Genomic DNA, 17,687 nt, shown 5'->3' with positions numbered 1-17,687 from the left:
TTTAAGCTTTAACTCATCTCACTGTGTTTATAAATATCCTCAGAGGGTCTCAAAGTGAAGTTAACTTATTCCTACAGAAAACACAAATCTTGAGAATACAGAAATGTGTGATCTCTGTGCGCTGGCTGCTCGGGGAGAAGTCAAAGTAGTGAAAGATGTAATGGGAAAGTCCTTCACATCAAGGTCACCAGCAAAATTTTTAAGGGTTTACTTTGCAAATGGACTCTCATACTTTCACTTTAACTTTACATTTGAATTTCAGTAACGCACAGAGTTGGAAATTACAAATGATTACAAATGATGCACAAGTTTGATACTATTGCTGTCTTTACTGTAATATGAGCAGTAATACCATACTGCTCATATGTGTTCTGTCTGAAATGTTTGCACATATTTAGTGAATTATAAATATACTGGATTTTAATATCTGTCATTTTAATTACAAAGCATGACATGAAAATATTTTTATGCCATGCTTTGAAAAAATGAAAATTCTCCTCAGAAGTATGACAAACTTGTCTTTACAGCAGCGAATCTCAAACCCAGTCCTGTGACACCAACAGCAAAGCTTAAACCAGAGACACAAGGAAGAGTCTACTTCTTTGCTGGTCTGCCTCTGGAAGCAGCTGTAATGTTGGTTTTCATTATGTTAATAATTCACTGGATTACAAAATGCAGACGAGGGGGAGAGCGGGACAACTAAAGGGAAAAACTTGACTACTCTGTGATCTTTGGTAGTCTCTGGACCTCAGCTAGACTCGCTGATGACTGTGAAGGCCAAAGCATTTGATTCATATCATTTTCACATATAATTCAGCTACACCACTGGTTGATTCCCATAAATATCCACATGGAGTCGATAAAGTTAGATGAGAAAAAAAAGACTCTAAAGTAGCTGGCAGCACCTGCTTAAATTTCCACTTTAAATTGAATTTAGCTGAAAAGAAAGGACATAGAAGCGACACCTGGTGGCTGCATGAGGAAACACAAAGGAAACCAAACCAAATAAAAGGCTCGTTCAATTTTGGTGAAAATGAATTGAAGGTGAGGATTCCCAAATGCAGATGAAAATCTGATATTTCATATATTGTTTTTATATCATTATATATTATTATTTTCATATATTGTAATTTCACAATTTCACAAATTAATTTGTTTACTGCCTCATATACCAACTACTACACCTGCTGCACCTTCTCATATTTGATGGTATTGATGTGAGCACTAAATAAATAAAAATGTTAAACACACAGTATTGCTCTCAAGCTGCTCCTCTTCCTGGAGTGAAGCACAGCCTGATAACCCTCCCTCTTCTTCCCGACAGGCTCCATTCACTGCAGAAACATGTCATTGAGATCAGAGCTCAGACTAGTTCCAGTTATAAGGAAGAGAAACTCACACAGTCACTGACACTGAGAGGAGAAATGGCGCAGAAAGGAGTTCAGCTGGACCGAGAAACCTTCTCTTGTTCCATCTGTTTGGATCTACTGAAGGATCCGGTGGCTACAGCCTGTGGACACAGCTACTGCAGGAACTGTATTAAAGGTTTCTGGGATGAAGAGGACAGGAAGGGAATCCACAGCTGCCCTCAGTGCAGGAAGACTTTCACACCGAGGCCTGTCCTGGAGAAAAATGTCATGTTAGCAGCTTTAGTGGAGCAGCTGAAGAAGACTGGACTCCAAGCTGCTCCAGCTGATCACTGCTATGCTGGACCTGAAGATGTGGTCTGTGATGTCTGCACTGGGAGGAAGCTGAAAGCCATCAAGTCCTGTTTAGTCTGTCTGGCCTCTTACTGTGAGAAACACCTTCAACCTCACTATGATGCAGCTCCATTAAAGAAGAGCAAAGCATACAAGAGCAGGTTGGGATCCATAATTGATAACAGGAAAACCCACTGCTCAGTTATGTCAATTCAAGAGAATCTACAGCTTTATAATTTGTAGTGAATTTGACCACATGTCCACTTTTACCAGTTTCTCTTTGCTGTCCTCATCCCGCTCTCTCCCTCTCTGTCCTCCTCTCTCAGTCTTTGTGTTGTCACTCAAAACTTAAATGTTACAGCGAAACAGAATTTACAAACTAACAAAAGACATGACCTGATCCATATCAATTTATAATGATATTCAGTGTCACGGCTGCACAGCTGGAGTGTTGACATGACAATAAAGTCATGTGACTTGATTAAATCTATCAATATTTACTGATCATAGAGCAACATTTTTAAATTTGGTACACCAGTCAATAAGACATGTTCCAATATATTGGAAATTAAATAATATCTCTCTTTAAAGACAGTAAGCATATTACCAAAATAACCAAGCATCTGAGAGCACTGCCACTCACAATATTTAGCTTGTTGGTCAGGGGTCTGTTTCTCGGCTTGGGTGCAAAAGGTTCTGGGTTCAATCCCAGATGGGCTTCAACTGCTTTTGGATGTGAAATGGAAACTTCAGCAACAACTTAGATGATATGGATAAAAATATTTCACATATTTTCCTCTATCTTCTTCCTGGCTGCGTACGGTTCTCACTTGCTCGAAAACAGGCCACCCTGTGTTCGCTCTCTCTGCGGTAGAGTATCACTTCCTGTTCCAACACACAGTGGTGTTTTTGAGTGGCTTATCTGCATAGCAATTTCATTAAATCTTTTAGATAACTTAGATGCCTTCTTTTTTCATAGTATAATCTTCACATGCTTCATCCGAAGCACACTCCCTGTGTACTAACTACCTAATTTATAGTCACAGTAGTCACTCACTGTGTCTTTGCTGTTTCACTACTTAGCTTAGCACGTAGCCAACTAGCTAGCAGCATGGCCTCTTCACCTGTCCCTCCTGCACTTTCCTGCTCATTGTGTCAGATGTTTAGTTACTCCTCGGCCTCCTTTAGCAGTAAAGATACTTGTAACAAATAGAGCATATTTGCAGCTCTGGAGGCTAGGATTACTGAATTGGAGACTTGGTTTTGCACCCTTGATACACTCGTAGCTAGTCAGGCCCCTGCAGCTGGTGCAGCCTAAGATAGCGTAGGGCCCGCTGGCTGTTCCCCGGCAGACCTCAAGCAGCTGGGGAAAGAGGACAGCTGGGTGACGGTGAAGAGGAAGCATAGTCATAAACAGAAGCCCAAGCTACACCACCAACTTGTTTATGTGTCTAACCGTTTTTCCCCACTCGGCGACACACCCAGCCGGGGGTCAAACTCGGGTAATTGGTGATTCTGTTCTCAGACATGTGAAGCTAGAGACACCGGCAACCATAGTCAATTGTCTTCCAGGGGCCAGAGCAGGCGACATTGAGGGAAATTTAAAACTGCTGGCTAAGGGTAAACGTAAATTCAGTAAAATTATAATTCACTTCGACAGTAATGACACCCGGTCACGTCAATCGGAGGTCAGTAAAATCAATATTGAATCAGTGTGTAACTTTGCCAAAACAATGTCGGCATTCATCCCACTTTGGATGGAGCAGCTCTCATTTCTAGAAATATGGACAAATTTATTAAACCCCCCAAAATATGACTATCCAGAGTTGGGACCAGGAAGCAGAGTTGCAGTCTTACACACCTCTCTGCAGCTTCTCTCCTCCTGCTACCCCCCCAAAACCTGTTTTGGCTTCCTTCATTGGCTTCCTGTTAAATCCAGAATTGAATTCAAAATCCTGCTCCTCACATACAGGGTCTTAAATAATCAGGCCCCATCTTATCTTAATGACCTTGTAGTACCATATCACCCTATTAGAGCACTTCGCTCCCGCTCTGCAGGCCTACTTGTTGTTCCTAGAGTATTTAAAAGTAGAATGGGAGGGAGAGCCTTCAGTTTTCAGGCCCCTCTTCTGTGGAACCAGCTTCCAGTTTGGATTCGGGAGACAGACACTATCTCTACTTTTAAGATTAGGCTTAAAACTTTCCTTTTTGCTAAAGCATATAGTTAGGGCTGGACCAGGTGACCCTGAATCCTCCCTTAGTTATGCTGCAATAAACGTAGGCTGCCGGGGGATTCCCATGATGCACCCATGAGTTTTTTCATTTCCAGTCTCCTTTCTCACTCAATATGTGTTAATAGACCTCTCTGCATCGAATCGTACCTGTTATTAATCTCTGGCTCTCTTCCACAGCATGTCTTTATCCCGTTTTCCTTCTCTCACCCCAACCGGCCGCCCCTCCCTGAGCCTGGTTCTGCCGGAGGTTTCTTCCTGTTAAAAGGGAGTTTTTCCTTCCCACTGTGCTTGCTTCCCAAGTGCTTGCTCATAGGGGATCATATGTTTGTTGGGGTTTTCTCTGTATGTATTACTGTAGGATCTACTGTACAATGTAAAGCAGCTTGAGGTGACTGTTGTTGTGATTTGATGCTATATAAATAAAACTGAATTGAATTGAATATACCAAAGGTGGATAAAAATATTTAATTTGAACTTATGTAGGCAAATGTTACACATCAGATGGTAATCTAGGGAAACTTTATTATATTTAAGTAACATATTTGGAGAATTAACTTGTATATATATTATTTTTTTAAAAATGTACTCAAAGAAAATTATTCAGTCATTGAAAGACTAACAAACCTTTAACTGAAATACAGCACAAGTTCAAACTATACAACTATACTGTTGCTGGGACTTATACAGTATCTGCTTGTTTTTATAATTTTTTATTTTTTTTTTTTCATTTAAAAGCGAATACAATTCTAGTTGAGTGAGGAGGACGGAAAGAGAGAATAGAGAGGTTGTGCAACAAAGTCACAACGTTCACAAAGTCATTTTTCATGGTTGCTTTGTGTACAGGTTGATGGAGTGGGGGGTGATTTTGCAGTGTCTGTACTGAACTGATAATTTGATGGACTGCCTCTGTGTGATTAAGACAATGAAATAATGTTTTTCATCTTATCTGCTTTCCCACAAATAGTTTAAACCCTAAAGCAGGGGTCCCCAACTCCAGGCCTCGAGGGCCAGTGTCCTGCAGGTTTTAAATCTCACCCTGGGTCTACACACCTGAATCAAGTGATTAGTTCATTACCACCTAACCGCAAGACATGTTGAGGAGGTAATTTAGCCATTTAAATAAGCTGTGTTGGATCAAGGACACATCTAAAAACTGCCAGACAGCTTTCGAGGCCTGGAGTTGGGGACCCTTGAACTAAAGGCTAAAGCGGGTGGATTAGACTGAAATCTCTGATTTTTTACTCTGAATCATTCTTAGACACTACAACAGGTCAACCGAATAGTTAAGTTTCTTTTGAAGGTAACATTGTCTGTTTATCCAGTTGAAATGAGGTTTGCAAATGTGAACAAGGTTGATTACATTTTCAAACAGTATATTGCATTAATATTAATTACAAGCCACTACATGTATGACATGATTGAGAGCTGAGCCCCCGCCCCCATTTATATATTTGCATGATCTGTCCGTCCCAGCTTCAGTTGGTTCACTCCGTCTCTGAGCCTGTTGGTAAGTTGTGCAGGAGAAGTCCTTGTTTTTAATCTTCTTTTGATCCTATAAGAGCATTTTTTTAATAACTGACCTGTTTGTGATGTGTTCTTTGGCGTAAAGTGGTTGTTGGACATGTTCACAATTGTATTATTTATTGGAAAGACAAGTTTAACCTTTTTAAACTAATGCTTTTATTAAAGGAACGTTTCACCAGTGCAGCTCTGCAGAGACTTCAGCAGCTGTTTCCAGGCGTCACTCAAATTATTTTTAGCGTACAGGGGAGGTTAAGTTGGGACAGACACGGTGACAGTTCATGTGTGTCTTAAATACTTCCTTCTTTTAGACCCGCTCAGGAAATCAGAACATTTGATCAGAAAAAAATAAAGAAGAAGGAAAAAGAGGTTGGGCATGATTTTCAGGCTCACATGCAGTTGTATTATTTTAAAAAGAATAATTTAAAGACCATTTTGAGTGAATGCACTAAAACAATAAAATTGACTAGAATAATATAAATAAGTTCCATGTTTCCAGCAAACTGAATTCTTGTTAAACACTGTTTTGGATGAACAAACAGGTCTTAGATTCCAGAACTTTTAATCTTTGTCAGTTTGCAACGTAGCATTGGCTTCCCCGTTGTTACATAGTGGTACCTTCTTCATTCACAATTTTCAATACAAATTTGATGTTGACTCACTGTTGCTTGTGTTCCCTTGTTCAGATATGCAGATTACAGATGGGTGAAACCAACATGTGGTCATCTTTCTGAGCTGACAGGATCCATTCACTGCAGAAACACAGGTTTAGACCAGAGATCAAACTGCTTTCACCAAAACAAAGAAACTCACACAGTCACTGACACTGAGAGGAGAAATGGCGCAGAAAGGAGTTCAGCTGGACCGAGAAACCTTCTCTTGTTCCATCTGTTTGGATCTACTGAAGGATCCGGTGACTACAACCTGTGGACACAGCTACTGCAGGAACTGTATTAAAGGTTTCTGGGATGAAGAGGACAGGAAGGGAATCCACAGCTGCCCTCAGTGCAGGAAGACTTTCACACCGAGGCCTGTCCTGGAGAAAAATGTCATGTTAGCAGCTTTAGTGGAGCAGCTGAAGAAGACTGGACTCCAAGCTGTTCCAGCTGATCACTGCTATGCTGGACCTGAAGATGTGGCCTGTGATGTCTGCACTGGGAGGAAGATGAAAGCCATCAAGTCCTGTTTATTCTGTTTAATTTCTTACTGTGAGAAACACCTCCAACCTCACTATGATGTAGTTCAGTTTAAGAAACACAAGCTGGTGGCCCCCTCCAAGAAGCTCCAGGAGAACATCTGCTCTCGTCATGATGAGGTGATGAAGATTTTCTGTCGTACTGATCAGCAGAGTATCTGTTATCTCTGCACAATGGATGAACATAAAGGTCATGAAACAGTCCCAGCTGCAGCAGAAAGGACTGAGAAGCAGAAGGAGCTCGAGGTGAGACGACTAAACATCCAGCAGAGAATCCAGGAGCGAGAGAAAGATGTGAAGCTGCTTCAACAGGAGGTGGAGGCCATCAATGGCTCTGCTGATAAAGCAGTGGAGGACAGTGAGAAGATGTTCACTGAGCTGATCCGTCTCCTCCAGAAAAGAAGCTCTGATGTGAAGCAGCAGGTCAGATCCCAGCAGGAAACTGAAGTGAGTCGAGTCAAAGAGCTTCAGGAGAAGCTGGAGCAGGAGATCGCTGAGCTGAAGAGGAAAGACAGCGAGCTGGAGCAGCTCTCACACACAGAATATCACAACCAGTTTCTACACAACTACCCCTCACTGTCAGCACTCAGTGAGTCTACACACTCATCCAGCATCAATATTCGTCCTCTGAGCTACTTTGAGGATGTGACAGCAGCTGTGTCAGAGACCAGAGATAAACTACAGGACATTCTGAGAGAGGAATGGACAAACATCTCACTGACAGTCACTGAAGAGGATGTTTTACTGTCACCAGCAGAGCCAAAGACCAGAGCTGAATTCTTAAAATATTCACATGAAATCACACTGGATCCAAACACAGCAAACACACATCTGTTATTATCTGAGGGGAACAGAAAAGTAACATCTATGAACCAACAACAATTTTATTTTGATCATCCAGACAGATTCACTTATTATTATCAGGTCCTGAGTAGAGAGAGTCTGACTGGATGTTGTTACTGGGAAGTGGAGTGGAGAGGGGGAGGAATAGAAGTAGCAGTCGCATACAAGAATATCAGCAGAGCAGGGGGGGGCGATGAATGTGGATTTGGAAACAATGACAGATCTTGGGCATTATATTGTGACACAAACAGTTATATATTTCTGCACAACAAAGTCCAAACTGTCCTCTCAGGTCCTCGGTCCTCCAGAGTAGGAGTGTACCTGGATCACAGAGCAGGTATTCTGTCTTTCTACAGCGTCTCTGAAACCATGACTCTCCTCCACAGAGTCCAGACCACATTCACTCAGCCGCTCTATGCTGGACTTTTGCTTGGATTTGGAGCCACTGCAGAGTTGATTAAAGTCAAATAGAGAAGACAGGTTCATGTTGATCCCTGACCATTATATGTACTTGTGTAGTTTCTAAATGAGGCTTTACATTTTAGAAGCTGAGAAGTTCAGTGGTCCATTGATGTGTGAAAATAATATTGCACTGATTCAAACTGTACTTACATTTATATACCTTACATCAATATAAATCTGAATTTGTTCTTATGGCTAATATCATGTGAGTTTAAATGATACTACTCTTCATATTCAGCATGTTTGAAATCTATCATCAGTCTGGTTAGTGGTTTTATTCTGTAGTTGCTGTAGTGGGTTGTCAAACGCAACAATATATTGGAGCTGCAGTGATTCATCAGTTAATCAATGATTAGAGAATTGATTGTTTTATCATTATTTTAGTCACATTTAAAGCTGGTTCCAGTTTCTGAAATGTGAAGATTGTTGATTTCCTTGATCATATATGACTGTAAACTTAATGTCTTTGATGTTTGAACTTTTACAAAAGAAATTGAATCTTTGAGGTTTTTATATTGTTATTATTGTATCTAGAGTGATGACATTTAATGTCATTTTTCACATGTAAAGTTTGATCACTCTCGATCATTTATAAATGTAAGTATAAAAACTAAATAACACAGGCCTGTATATTGTGGAGGATAGACATGTTTCTTTGCCCTGAGCTGTGTCTGGCAGGCAGAGCCTCTCCACAAATCTGATGCTTCTGATTTGGAGAAAATGAGCTGAGGGAGACACCTGGTGGACAAACACAGACATGACAGGAAGAAATACTAAAGTGCAGAGGGGAGACAAACAGCTGCAAATACTTGTTGGTAAGGATTGTCATGCTTCAGAAAAACACACAGCACACACTCTAACAGTCCTTTATTTGCACTGAAGGAGACACGTGAAGAAACCAAATCACACAATAATGAAGTGAACACATTCATAGTCAGTGTTCAAGATGATGGATAGAAATGAAAATCATGGAGCATTTACAGCAGAAGCAGCATTTACATGAGCTCACTGGCCTTTCCCCCCTCAACACTCTCTTCTTCATCATCTCATCTGCCTCTTCTGACTACTGCTGAGCTCCAACCCTTTTTACCTCCTGGAGATTCATATTCACTGAAATTTAACTAAATAAATTACACTTTTATTGATGGTTGATTCACTGAAGAAAAAAAAGTCCACTTTTTGTGTTAAAGGCAGGAATTTCTCTGTCCTGCATGTGGAGAAATCTGCTGTTAAATCAGAACATTAACAGGTTTCAGGTTGTATTCAAACACATTTTACTGTGTATCATGTGTTAACAGGGACTATAAGACACTTTAGTGGCTTTAATGCATATTTATATGTTTAACACATTTCTGTTTTCTCACTTATAAACACATGCGATTTATGTCTGTTTATCTTTGACCTTGTAATTAGTCCCCACGGTGAATTCATCATGTAAATCTCTAATAAAGTGGGAACAATGAACAGCATGTCACACAGTTTGTTATCCTTGTATACAGTCTCTGCTGCTGTGTGCTGTGCTGCACTCACTCAGAGATAAGAGTACATGTACAGTTATCCCACAGACACAGAGAGGAGATAAATACTTGGCTTCATTCAGAAAATACTTAATATGGAGCAATAAGGACATCCATTATAATGTTTTTGTACAAAGAATTTCTGGACCAATTCAAAACATCCATAAAACCAAAGGAATCTGCTGTAGTTTTTGATGCTGTACTAAAAAAGTGTCCTCATATTGTTACCAAACTCTGCTGTTGATGATTATGCGTCCTCGGTCTTTTTGCCAACTTTTCTTTTTTTCCTATTTATGCAAGTTATATCAGCAACCTCAGCAGCCTTTAAAAAGAAATGGAAGTAATATCATTAATATTTCAGGTAAAGCAACGATTTACTGGTTTACTCTCAGTTCCTATGTTGATGAAAATAATTTTCATTCAGTCACCAACCTTCCATCTTTACGTGAATTTATTGTCATATTGTTCATTTTGTCTCCATCACTTTATTCGTTGGATGTGAGATGATTCATGATCAGCTAAAGAGAAAGACGGTTTATTATTTTTGCAAAGACTATAAGGCAGTGTGGTGAGGTGTGGTTGGGGTGTGGCTGCAGGGGAGGAGTGGAGCAGCAGGTTCAGGTTGTGTGTCAGGGGAGGCTGGTCTTTGCAGCCAGCGAGCATCATGTAATCATTCCTCTCTATTTTCTTTCTTCATTCTTCCACCGCCGGAGAGGAGAGATCTGATCGGCGCTGGTGCAGCTGGAGGAGCTGGGAGAGAGTGGAGAGCTGAGCTCTGCAAACTGCAGAAGCGCACACACGTATAATAAAAGTCTGCATATGCATCTGCCGGATCCTTTGTGTCCACAGGCACACTTTTATTTTTCACAAGAAACACGTGCTGTGGCTTCAAGTTTTACTTTCTGGAAAACTCAGAAGGGAAATAACCTTTGGATTCTTATGGGGAAAGAAAACAGGAGGTGTTGCCACACTGAGAAGTTCTTTTCAGGTAAAGATACTTAAAATGCTGCTCACAGATATGGATTATTTTACTTATTAAATTTATGAATGATATTTTTGTATTGGGGAACATATATGGTTAAAACCATATGTACAACAGTCAAATGAACAAAATTATCTTTCAGGAATTCAAAGAGAAAATTGGTAATTTATTTTAGATACCTTTATGAATGTAAAACTAACTTTAGGATGAGATGTGAATTGCATCAATAATCCCCAAATAGACTGTATGCTGGCTTGTACACATAGACAAGACACAAAAGTTCTTGCTCCTCTTAACGTACTCAGTTACACCGTAGAACTGGTGAACACAAATGTACAATAAAATTATATTTCAAAATTAAAACATATTTAAATATACATTGCACAAAATATAAACAAACATACCACTTTGGCCTGTAAGTGGACGAACCGGCGTATTTGGAAATTAAGCACTTCTTATTTCTTTCTTAGCTTGATATTCACACAGCTAGACCGTCACCATGAGTAGCTTCCCTGACCTTTTTTTAAACAGGAAGTGACCTCTGCCCTTACCTTAAACTTACTCAATTAATCAATTCTTTTTCCAGGTGTCAAATTAACAGTATATTAATCCTTTATGCAAATAGGAAAATGTTAGGAAGTCCCTGCCCTTTGTACACACAGCCCGTCACGGGGTGGCTGTAGCTCAGGAGGTACAGCAGCCCACCTGCTGATCGGAAGGTTGGTGGTTTGATCCCTGGCTCCTTCAGGCTGCATGTCAAGGGCAAGATACTAACCCCAAGTTGCTCTCCGATGTATCGATTGGAATATGAATGTGTGTGAATGTAATTAAGAGAGCACTAAGTTCAGAGAAAGTGCTTGTGAGAATGAGTATGATTGGGTGAATGTGGCATGTTGCATAGAGCGCTTTGAGTACTCCAGGAGAGTAGAAAAGTGCTATATAAGAATCAGTCCATTTACCATAAAAACAAAACCATAGGAAAAATAAAATGCATTTTTAAGATAGATAGATAGATCTGCACCGTATCCTTTAAATTCAGTTGAATTCAATTCATTTCAGTTCAATTCAGTTTTATTTATACAGCGCCAAATGACGACAACAACAGTCACCTAAAGATGCTTTATATTGTAAGGTAGACCCTACAGTAATATATACAGAGAAACAGAACAACAATCATCCCACACACCCCTCACGCACACTCTTCACCCTGCTGCCTTCTGGAAAGAGTGTGTACTGTGGACTTTACCACTTCACATGGTTGGAATGACAATAAAGTCATGTGACTTGATTAAAACTATCAATATTTACTGATCATAGAGCAACATTTTTAAATTTGGTACACCAGTCAATAAGACATGTTCCAATATATTGGAAATTAAATAATATCTCTCTTTAAAGACAGTAAGCATATTACCAAAATAACCAAGCATCTGAGAGCACTGCCACTCACAATATTTAGCTTGTTGGTCAGGGGTCTGTTTCTCGGCTTGGGTGCAAAAGGTTCTGGGTTCAATCCCAGATGGGCTCCAACTGATTTTGGATGTGAAATGGAAACTTCAGCAACAACTTAGATGATATGGATAAAAATATTTCACATATTTTCCTCTATCTTCTTCCTGGCTGCGTACGGTTCTCACTTGCTCGAAAACAGGCCACCCTGTGTTCGCTCTCTCTGCGGTAGAGTATCACTTCCTGTTCCAACACACAGTGGTGTTTTTGAGTGGCTTATCTGCATAGCAATTTCATTAAATCTTTTAGATAACTTAGATGCCTTCTTTTTTCATAGTATAATCTTCACATGCTTCATCCGAAGCACACTCCCTGTGTATTCACTACCTAATTTATAGTCACAGTAGTCACTCACTGTGTCTTTGCTGTTTCACTACTTAGCTTAGCACGTAGCCAACTAGCTAGCAGCATGGCCTCTTCACCTGTCCCTCCTGCACTTTCCTGCTCATTGTGTCAGATGTTTAGTTACTCCTCGGCCTCCTTTAGCAGTAAAGATACTTGTAACAAATAGAGCATATTTGCAGCTCTGGAGGCTAGGATTACTGAATTGGAGACTTGGCTTTGCACCCTTGATACACTCGTAGCTAGTCAGGCCCCTGCAGCTGGTGCAGCCTAAGATAGCGTAGGGCCCGCTGGCTGTTCCCCGGCAGACCTCAAGCAGCTGGGGAAAGAGGACAGCTGGGGAAAGAGGACAGCTGGGTGACGGTGAAGAGGAAGCATAGTCTTAAACAGAAGCCCCAGGTACACCACCAACCTGTTTATGTGTCTAACCGTTTTTCCCCACTCTGCGACACACCCAGCCGGGGGTCAAACTCGGGTAATTGGTGATTCTGTTCTCAGACATGTGAAGCTAGAGACACCGGCAACCATAGTCAATTGTCTTCCAGGGGCCAGAGCAGGCGACATTGAGGGAAATTTAAAACTGCTGGCTAAGGGTAAACGTAAATACAGTCAAATCATAATTCACGTCAGCAGTAATGACACCCGGTTACGTCAATCAGAGGTCACTAAAATCAATATTGAATCAGTGTGTAACTTTGCCAAAACAATGTCGGACTCTGTAGATTTCTCTGGTCCCCTCCCCAATCAGACCAGGAGTGACATGTTTAGCCGCATGTTCTCCTTAAATTGCTGGCTGTCTGAGTGGTGTCACAGAAACGATGTGGACTTCATAGATAATTGGCAAACCTTCTGGAGGAAACCTGGTCTTGTTAGGAGAGACGGTATCCATCCCACTTTGGATGGAGCAGCTCTCATTTCTAGAAATATAGGCAAGGCAAGGCAAGTTTACTTGTATAGCACAATTCAACAACAAGGTGATTCAAAGTGCTTTACAGATATATTAGAAACAAAAACAATTATTTAAAATTGATTAAAACAAGCAAACTCACTAACTAACTAACTAACAAATAAACAAACAAACAAACAAACAAACAAAACAGTATATAAAATCAAAACAGATAAAATCAGAACAGTAGATAAAATCAGTAGTTAAAATGTAAGTTTTGAAATTTCAGCTTAAGTGTGGATTTGGTGCTTTATTTAAATGCAGCTGAGAACAGGTGAGTCTTCAACCTGGATTTAAATAAACTGAGTGTTTCAGCTGATCTGAGGCTTTCTGGGAGTTTGTTCCAGATATATGGAGCATAAAAGCTGAATGCAGCTTCTCCGTGTCTGGTTCTGACTCTGGGGACTGATAAAAGACCGGATCCAGATGACCTGAGGGATCTGGAAGGGGCATACTGGGTCAGGAGGTCACTGATGTATTTTGGTCCTAAACCATTCAGAGCTTTATAGACCAGCATCAGAACTTTAAAGTCTATCCTCTGACGGACAGGCAGCCAGTGTAAAGACCTCAGAGCTGGACTGATGTGGTCCACTTTTTTGGTCTTAGTGAGGACTCGAGCAGCAGAGTTCTGAATGAGCTGTAGTTGTCTGAATGATTTTTTAGGTAGACCTGTAAAGATGCTGTTACAGTAATCAAGCCTACTAAAGATGAATGCAGGGACTAGTTTTTCCAGGTCCTGTTGAGACATCAGATCTTTTATCCTTGAAATATTCTTGAGGTGAGAGTAAGCTGATTTTGTTATTGTCTTAATGTGTTTTTCTAAGTTTAGGTCTGCATCCATCACTACACCCAAATTTCTCGCCTGGTTTGTGGTTTTTAGGTGTATAGATTGAAGTTCTCTGGTGACCTGTAATCGTTTTTCTTTGGCACCAAAGACTATTACTTCAGTTTTGTTTTTGTTTAGCTGGAGAAAATTGTGGCACAACCAGTCATTAATTTCCTCAATGCATTTACCAAGAGCCTGTACAGGGCCTCGGTCTCCTGGTGACATTGTGATATATATTTGTGTGTCATCTGCATAGCTATGATAGTTTATTTTGTTGTTCTTTATAATCTGTGCCAGTGGGAGCATGTAAATGTTAAACAGAAAGGGTCCCAAGATGGAACCTTGGGGAACTCCACATGTGATACTTGTCTGCTCAGATGTGAAGTTACCTATTGATACAAAGTATTTCCTGTTATCTAAGTATGTTTTGAACCACTTTAGTACAGTTCCTGAAAGACCAGCCCAGTTCTCCAGTCGTTTGAGTAATATGTTGTGGTGAACTGTATCAAATGCTGCACTGAGATCCAGTAAAACTAAGACTGACATTGTTCCACTGTCTGTATTCAGACATATGTCATTAAACACATTGGTCAGAGCGGTTTCAGTGCTGTGGTTCTGTCTAAAACCTGACTGGAAAGCATCATAGCAGTTATTCTGTTTTAAGAAGTAATTGATCTGTTGAGAAACTGCTTTTTCAATGATCTTACTTAAAAATGGGAGATTTGAGATTGGCCTGTAGTTGTTCATTTGTGTCTTGTCAAGATTGTCCTTTTTCAGTATAGGTTTTATTACAGCAGTTTTTAGTGATTCTGGAAACACACCTGATATTAAAGAAAAGTTGACGATCTGTAACAGGTCTGACTCTAAAGTCTTTGAGACCTTTTTGAAAAAACTTGTTGGCAGGACATCTAAACAGCAAGAGGAGGAGTTCAGTTGACCTAAGATGTCCTCTAGGTCTTTGCTGTTAATAGGGTGAAACTGTTTCATGGTGTTTAAACAGTTTTTCGGTGGACACAGTACATATTCTGGATCTGCTGTTGATGTACCAATTGCTTGTCTAATCTTTTGGATTTTTTCTGTGAAGAATTTGGCAAAGTCATTGCAGGCCATCGTCGAATGAAGTTCAGCTGCCACTGACACAGGAGGGTTTGTTAGCCTGTCAACTGTAGAAAATAAGGCCCGAGTATTAAGACTGTTTTTGGTGATGATGTCAGAGAAGTAGGACCTCCTTGCACTCCTCAGTTGTAAATTATAATTGTGAAGTTTCTCTTTATAGATGTCATAATGAACCTGGAGGTTTGTTTTTATATAGACAAATTCATTAAACCCCCCAAAATATGACTATCCAGAGTTGGGACCAGGAAGCAGAGTTGCAGTCTTACACGCCTCTCTGCAGCTTCTCTCCTCCTGTTACCCCCCAAAACCCATCTCCATAGAGACTGTGTCAGCTCCCAAAAATACAAAAAAACCCAAACTAAAAACCAGCAACAAACTTGAACATAAAAAATCACAAAGAAAGAACAATACAGTATCCACATCTGAACCAAAGAGTAAAACAGTGAAATGTGGATTATTAAATATTAGGTCTCTCTCCTCCAAGTCTCCGTTAGTACATGACTTAATAATTGATCAACAAATCGATTTACTCTGCCTTGCAGAAACCTGGTTACAGCAGGATGATTAAAGTAGTAGAGTTAGTTAGTAGAGTTAGTAGTGTTAGTTTAAATGAATCAACATCCCCGAGTCATACCAACTACCAGAAATCTTGAAGCACAGGCCGAGGGGGCGGTGTGGCAGCAATTTTTCACACCAGCCTATTAATTAACGAAAGACCAAGACAGACTTTTAATTCATTTGAAAGCCTGATGCTTAACATTGTCCACCCCAGCTGTGAAACTCAGAAACCAGTCTTACTTGTTATCATCTATCGTCCACTTGGGCCTTACACAGAGTTTCTCTCTGATTTCTCAGACTTTTTATCTGATTTAGTTCTCAGCTCAGATAAAATAATTATTGTGGGTGATTTTAACATCCATGTAGATGTTAAAAATTACAGCCTCAACACAGCATTTAATCTGGTATTAGACTCAATTGGCTTCTCTCAAAATGTAAAAGAACCCACCCACCACTTTCGATTCTTGCTAAAGAATCGCGGCTGCCACTAGCTTACGTAGCATTAGCATTGTGCCGTGGGTTGGTCGGCCTGTTTACGAGCGGCACCATTGTTTATTATTGGTCTGTGTATGTGTGGCAGGAGGAATGTTATTCCTTGGTTCAACCCACTTTCAGCCTGGCGCATTAGGGGGCGCTAGTATAAATAGTGGCCATTTGAGCATTCCTGGATCGCTTACCTGTGATCTCCTTTTTGCTCACCTGACTTCCCCTTGGTGTTGCAGAGATCATTCTGAAGCCTCCATCGCGGCTGGTAGGTGTTTACTCATTGTAGTGTGTGCATTACCTTACTTGGTGGTAAACAGATATTGTTTTTAGGTCATAGCTGTGGAAACCTCCTATGAGCCCCTGCTCATGTTTCATGACGCGGGTTTACTCGGTACGTAATTCAATTTCGTCTCGATCCCTGCCTTTTCTTGTTTGTTTTATAGTAATTATTTATTATGCTTTGCAGGAAGTGTGGGCCTTAGTTTTACGCAACGCCACGCTAACTGAGGTGCTGCTGCTTTGCTTGGCTTGGCTTTTACCGTCTGTTCCCGTTGCGAAGTTTCTTTTCCTGCTGCTGCCAGCTTTTTAAAGTGGACGTCGGCGTGGACAGCGGCCATATGCATGCCGGTTATGGGAGTCAGCTGGCGTACATATTGACTGACCGTATGATTAATTTATAGTCGGGCCGACGGCTAGTTGGAGCAATACGGCGATTCCGTTTGCTCCAGATTTTAAAGTTTTATCCAGATTGTATGTTGTTTTGATTTGTAGTTTGGATTTTTGTTACGCCACTGGTGGGAGGCCCTTTTTATAGCTGCAGATCACCAGTGTGGTCCTGCAGTAGGGTTATCCCCCAGCGCTACATTCGTTTTGTTGTAATATATTAAAATTTCCTTTGTTTCTTTTATTCAGATGCGGAGTGCTGACGTGGAGGAGACTAGGGTGCCCTGGTGGTGGGATCCTTTGAGTGTACACACCTGCCTTGTTTAGCTTATTAGTGTGAGTGTGTGATTTTGTGTTGCACTTGTGTCGTGGTGTGTTTTCTTTTTTGAGTTTGTGCGTGGTATCCCTGCCCCTCCACTGGTAAGCCTCAGCTCTGAATATATTTTTAAGCATATTTGTACATGGATTTTTATGACTGTGCTTTTATACGGTGTTTTAAATAATTGTTAATAAATTGTCAATTTGTCTTATCATTGAACCTCGTCTCTGTACTGAGTATAACAAACCTAACTGCCTTCTTGGTGATTAGTGTTACTTCAAGTATTCTCTGGGTGAAATTCCCAGAGTGGCGTTGTCTTTTAAAACTGTGAAGAGTATTTACTTTATTCTCACCTCGTGCTGCCACATATGGAAGACTGTTAATGCTTGCATTAGGTTGGGTGCAAGAAAAGCTGGTCATAAATACTATTGTTTAGTTCTAATGCAGATTGATCATTTGATTTAGCAC

The 17,687-nt window shown here is 40.5% G+C and overlaps 1 protein-coding gene across 3 annotated transcripts; it reads left to right on the top strand.

The window, feature by feature from the left end:
* Positions 1 to 1,424: 1,424 nt before the first annotated feature.
* LOC148103841 (tripartite motif-containing protein 16-like) lies at positions 1,425 to 8,135 on the top strand. Of its 3 annotated transcripts, XM_087834183.1 has the most exons (3): positions 5,421 to 5,441; positions 6,142 to 6,762; positions 6,835 to 8,135. In XM_087834183.1, exons 2-3 carry the CDS (start codon positions 6,294 to 6,296, stop codon positions 7,962 to 7,964), a joined length of 1,599 nt encoding a protein of 532 aa, XP_087690309.1. In that variant the 5' UTR covers positions 5,421 to 5,441; positions 6,142 to 6,293; the 3' UTR covers positions 7,965 to 8,135. The 3 variants fall into 3 exon arrangements, with proteins under 3 accessions (XP_087690303.1, XP_087690309.1, XP_087690300.1); XM_087834177.1 differs by lacking the exon at positions 5,421 to 5,441 and adding an exon at positions 1,425 to 1,847 and having other exon boundaries at positions 6,717 to 8,135; XM_087834174.1 differs by having other exon boundaries at positions 6,142 to 8,135.
* The last annotated feature ends 9,552 nt before the right edge of the window (positions 8,136 to 17,687 follow it).

Source organism: Neolamprologus brichardi, chromosome 3 (assembly GCF_056152115.1).
Source record: "Neolamprologus brichardi isolate AB-2024 chromosome 3, ASM5615211v1, whole genome shotgun sequence".
Classification (NCBI taxonomy): domain Eukaryota; kingdom Metazoa; phylum Chordata; class Actinopteri; order Cichliformes; family Cichlidae; genus Neolamprologus; species Neolamprologus brichardi.
The sequence above is the reverse complement of the archived record's forward strand: the minus strand, read 5'-3'. Positions and strand labels throughout refer to the sequence as shown.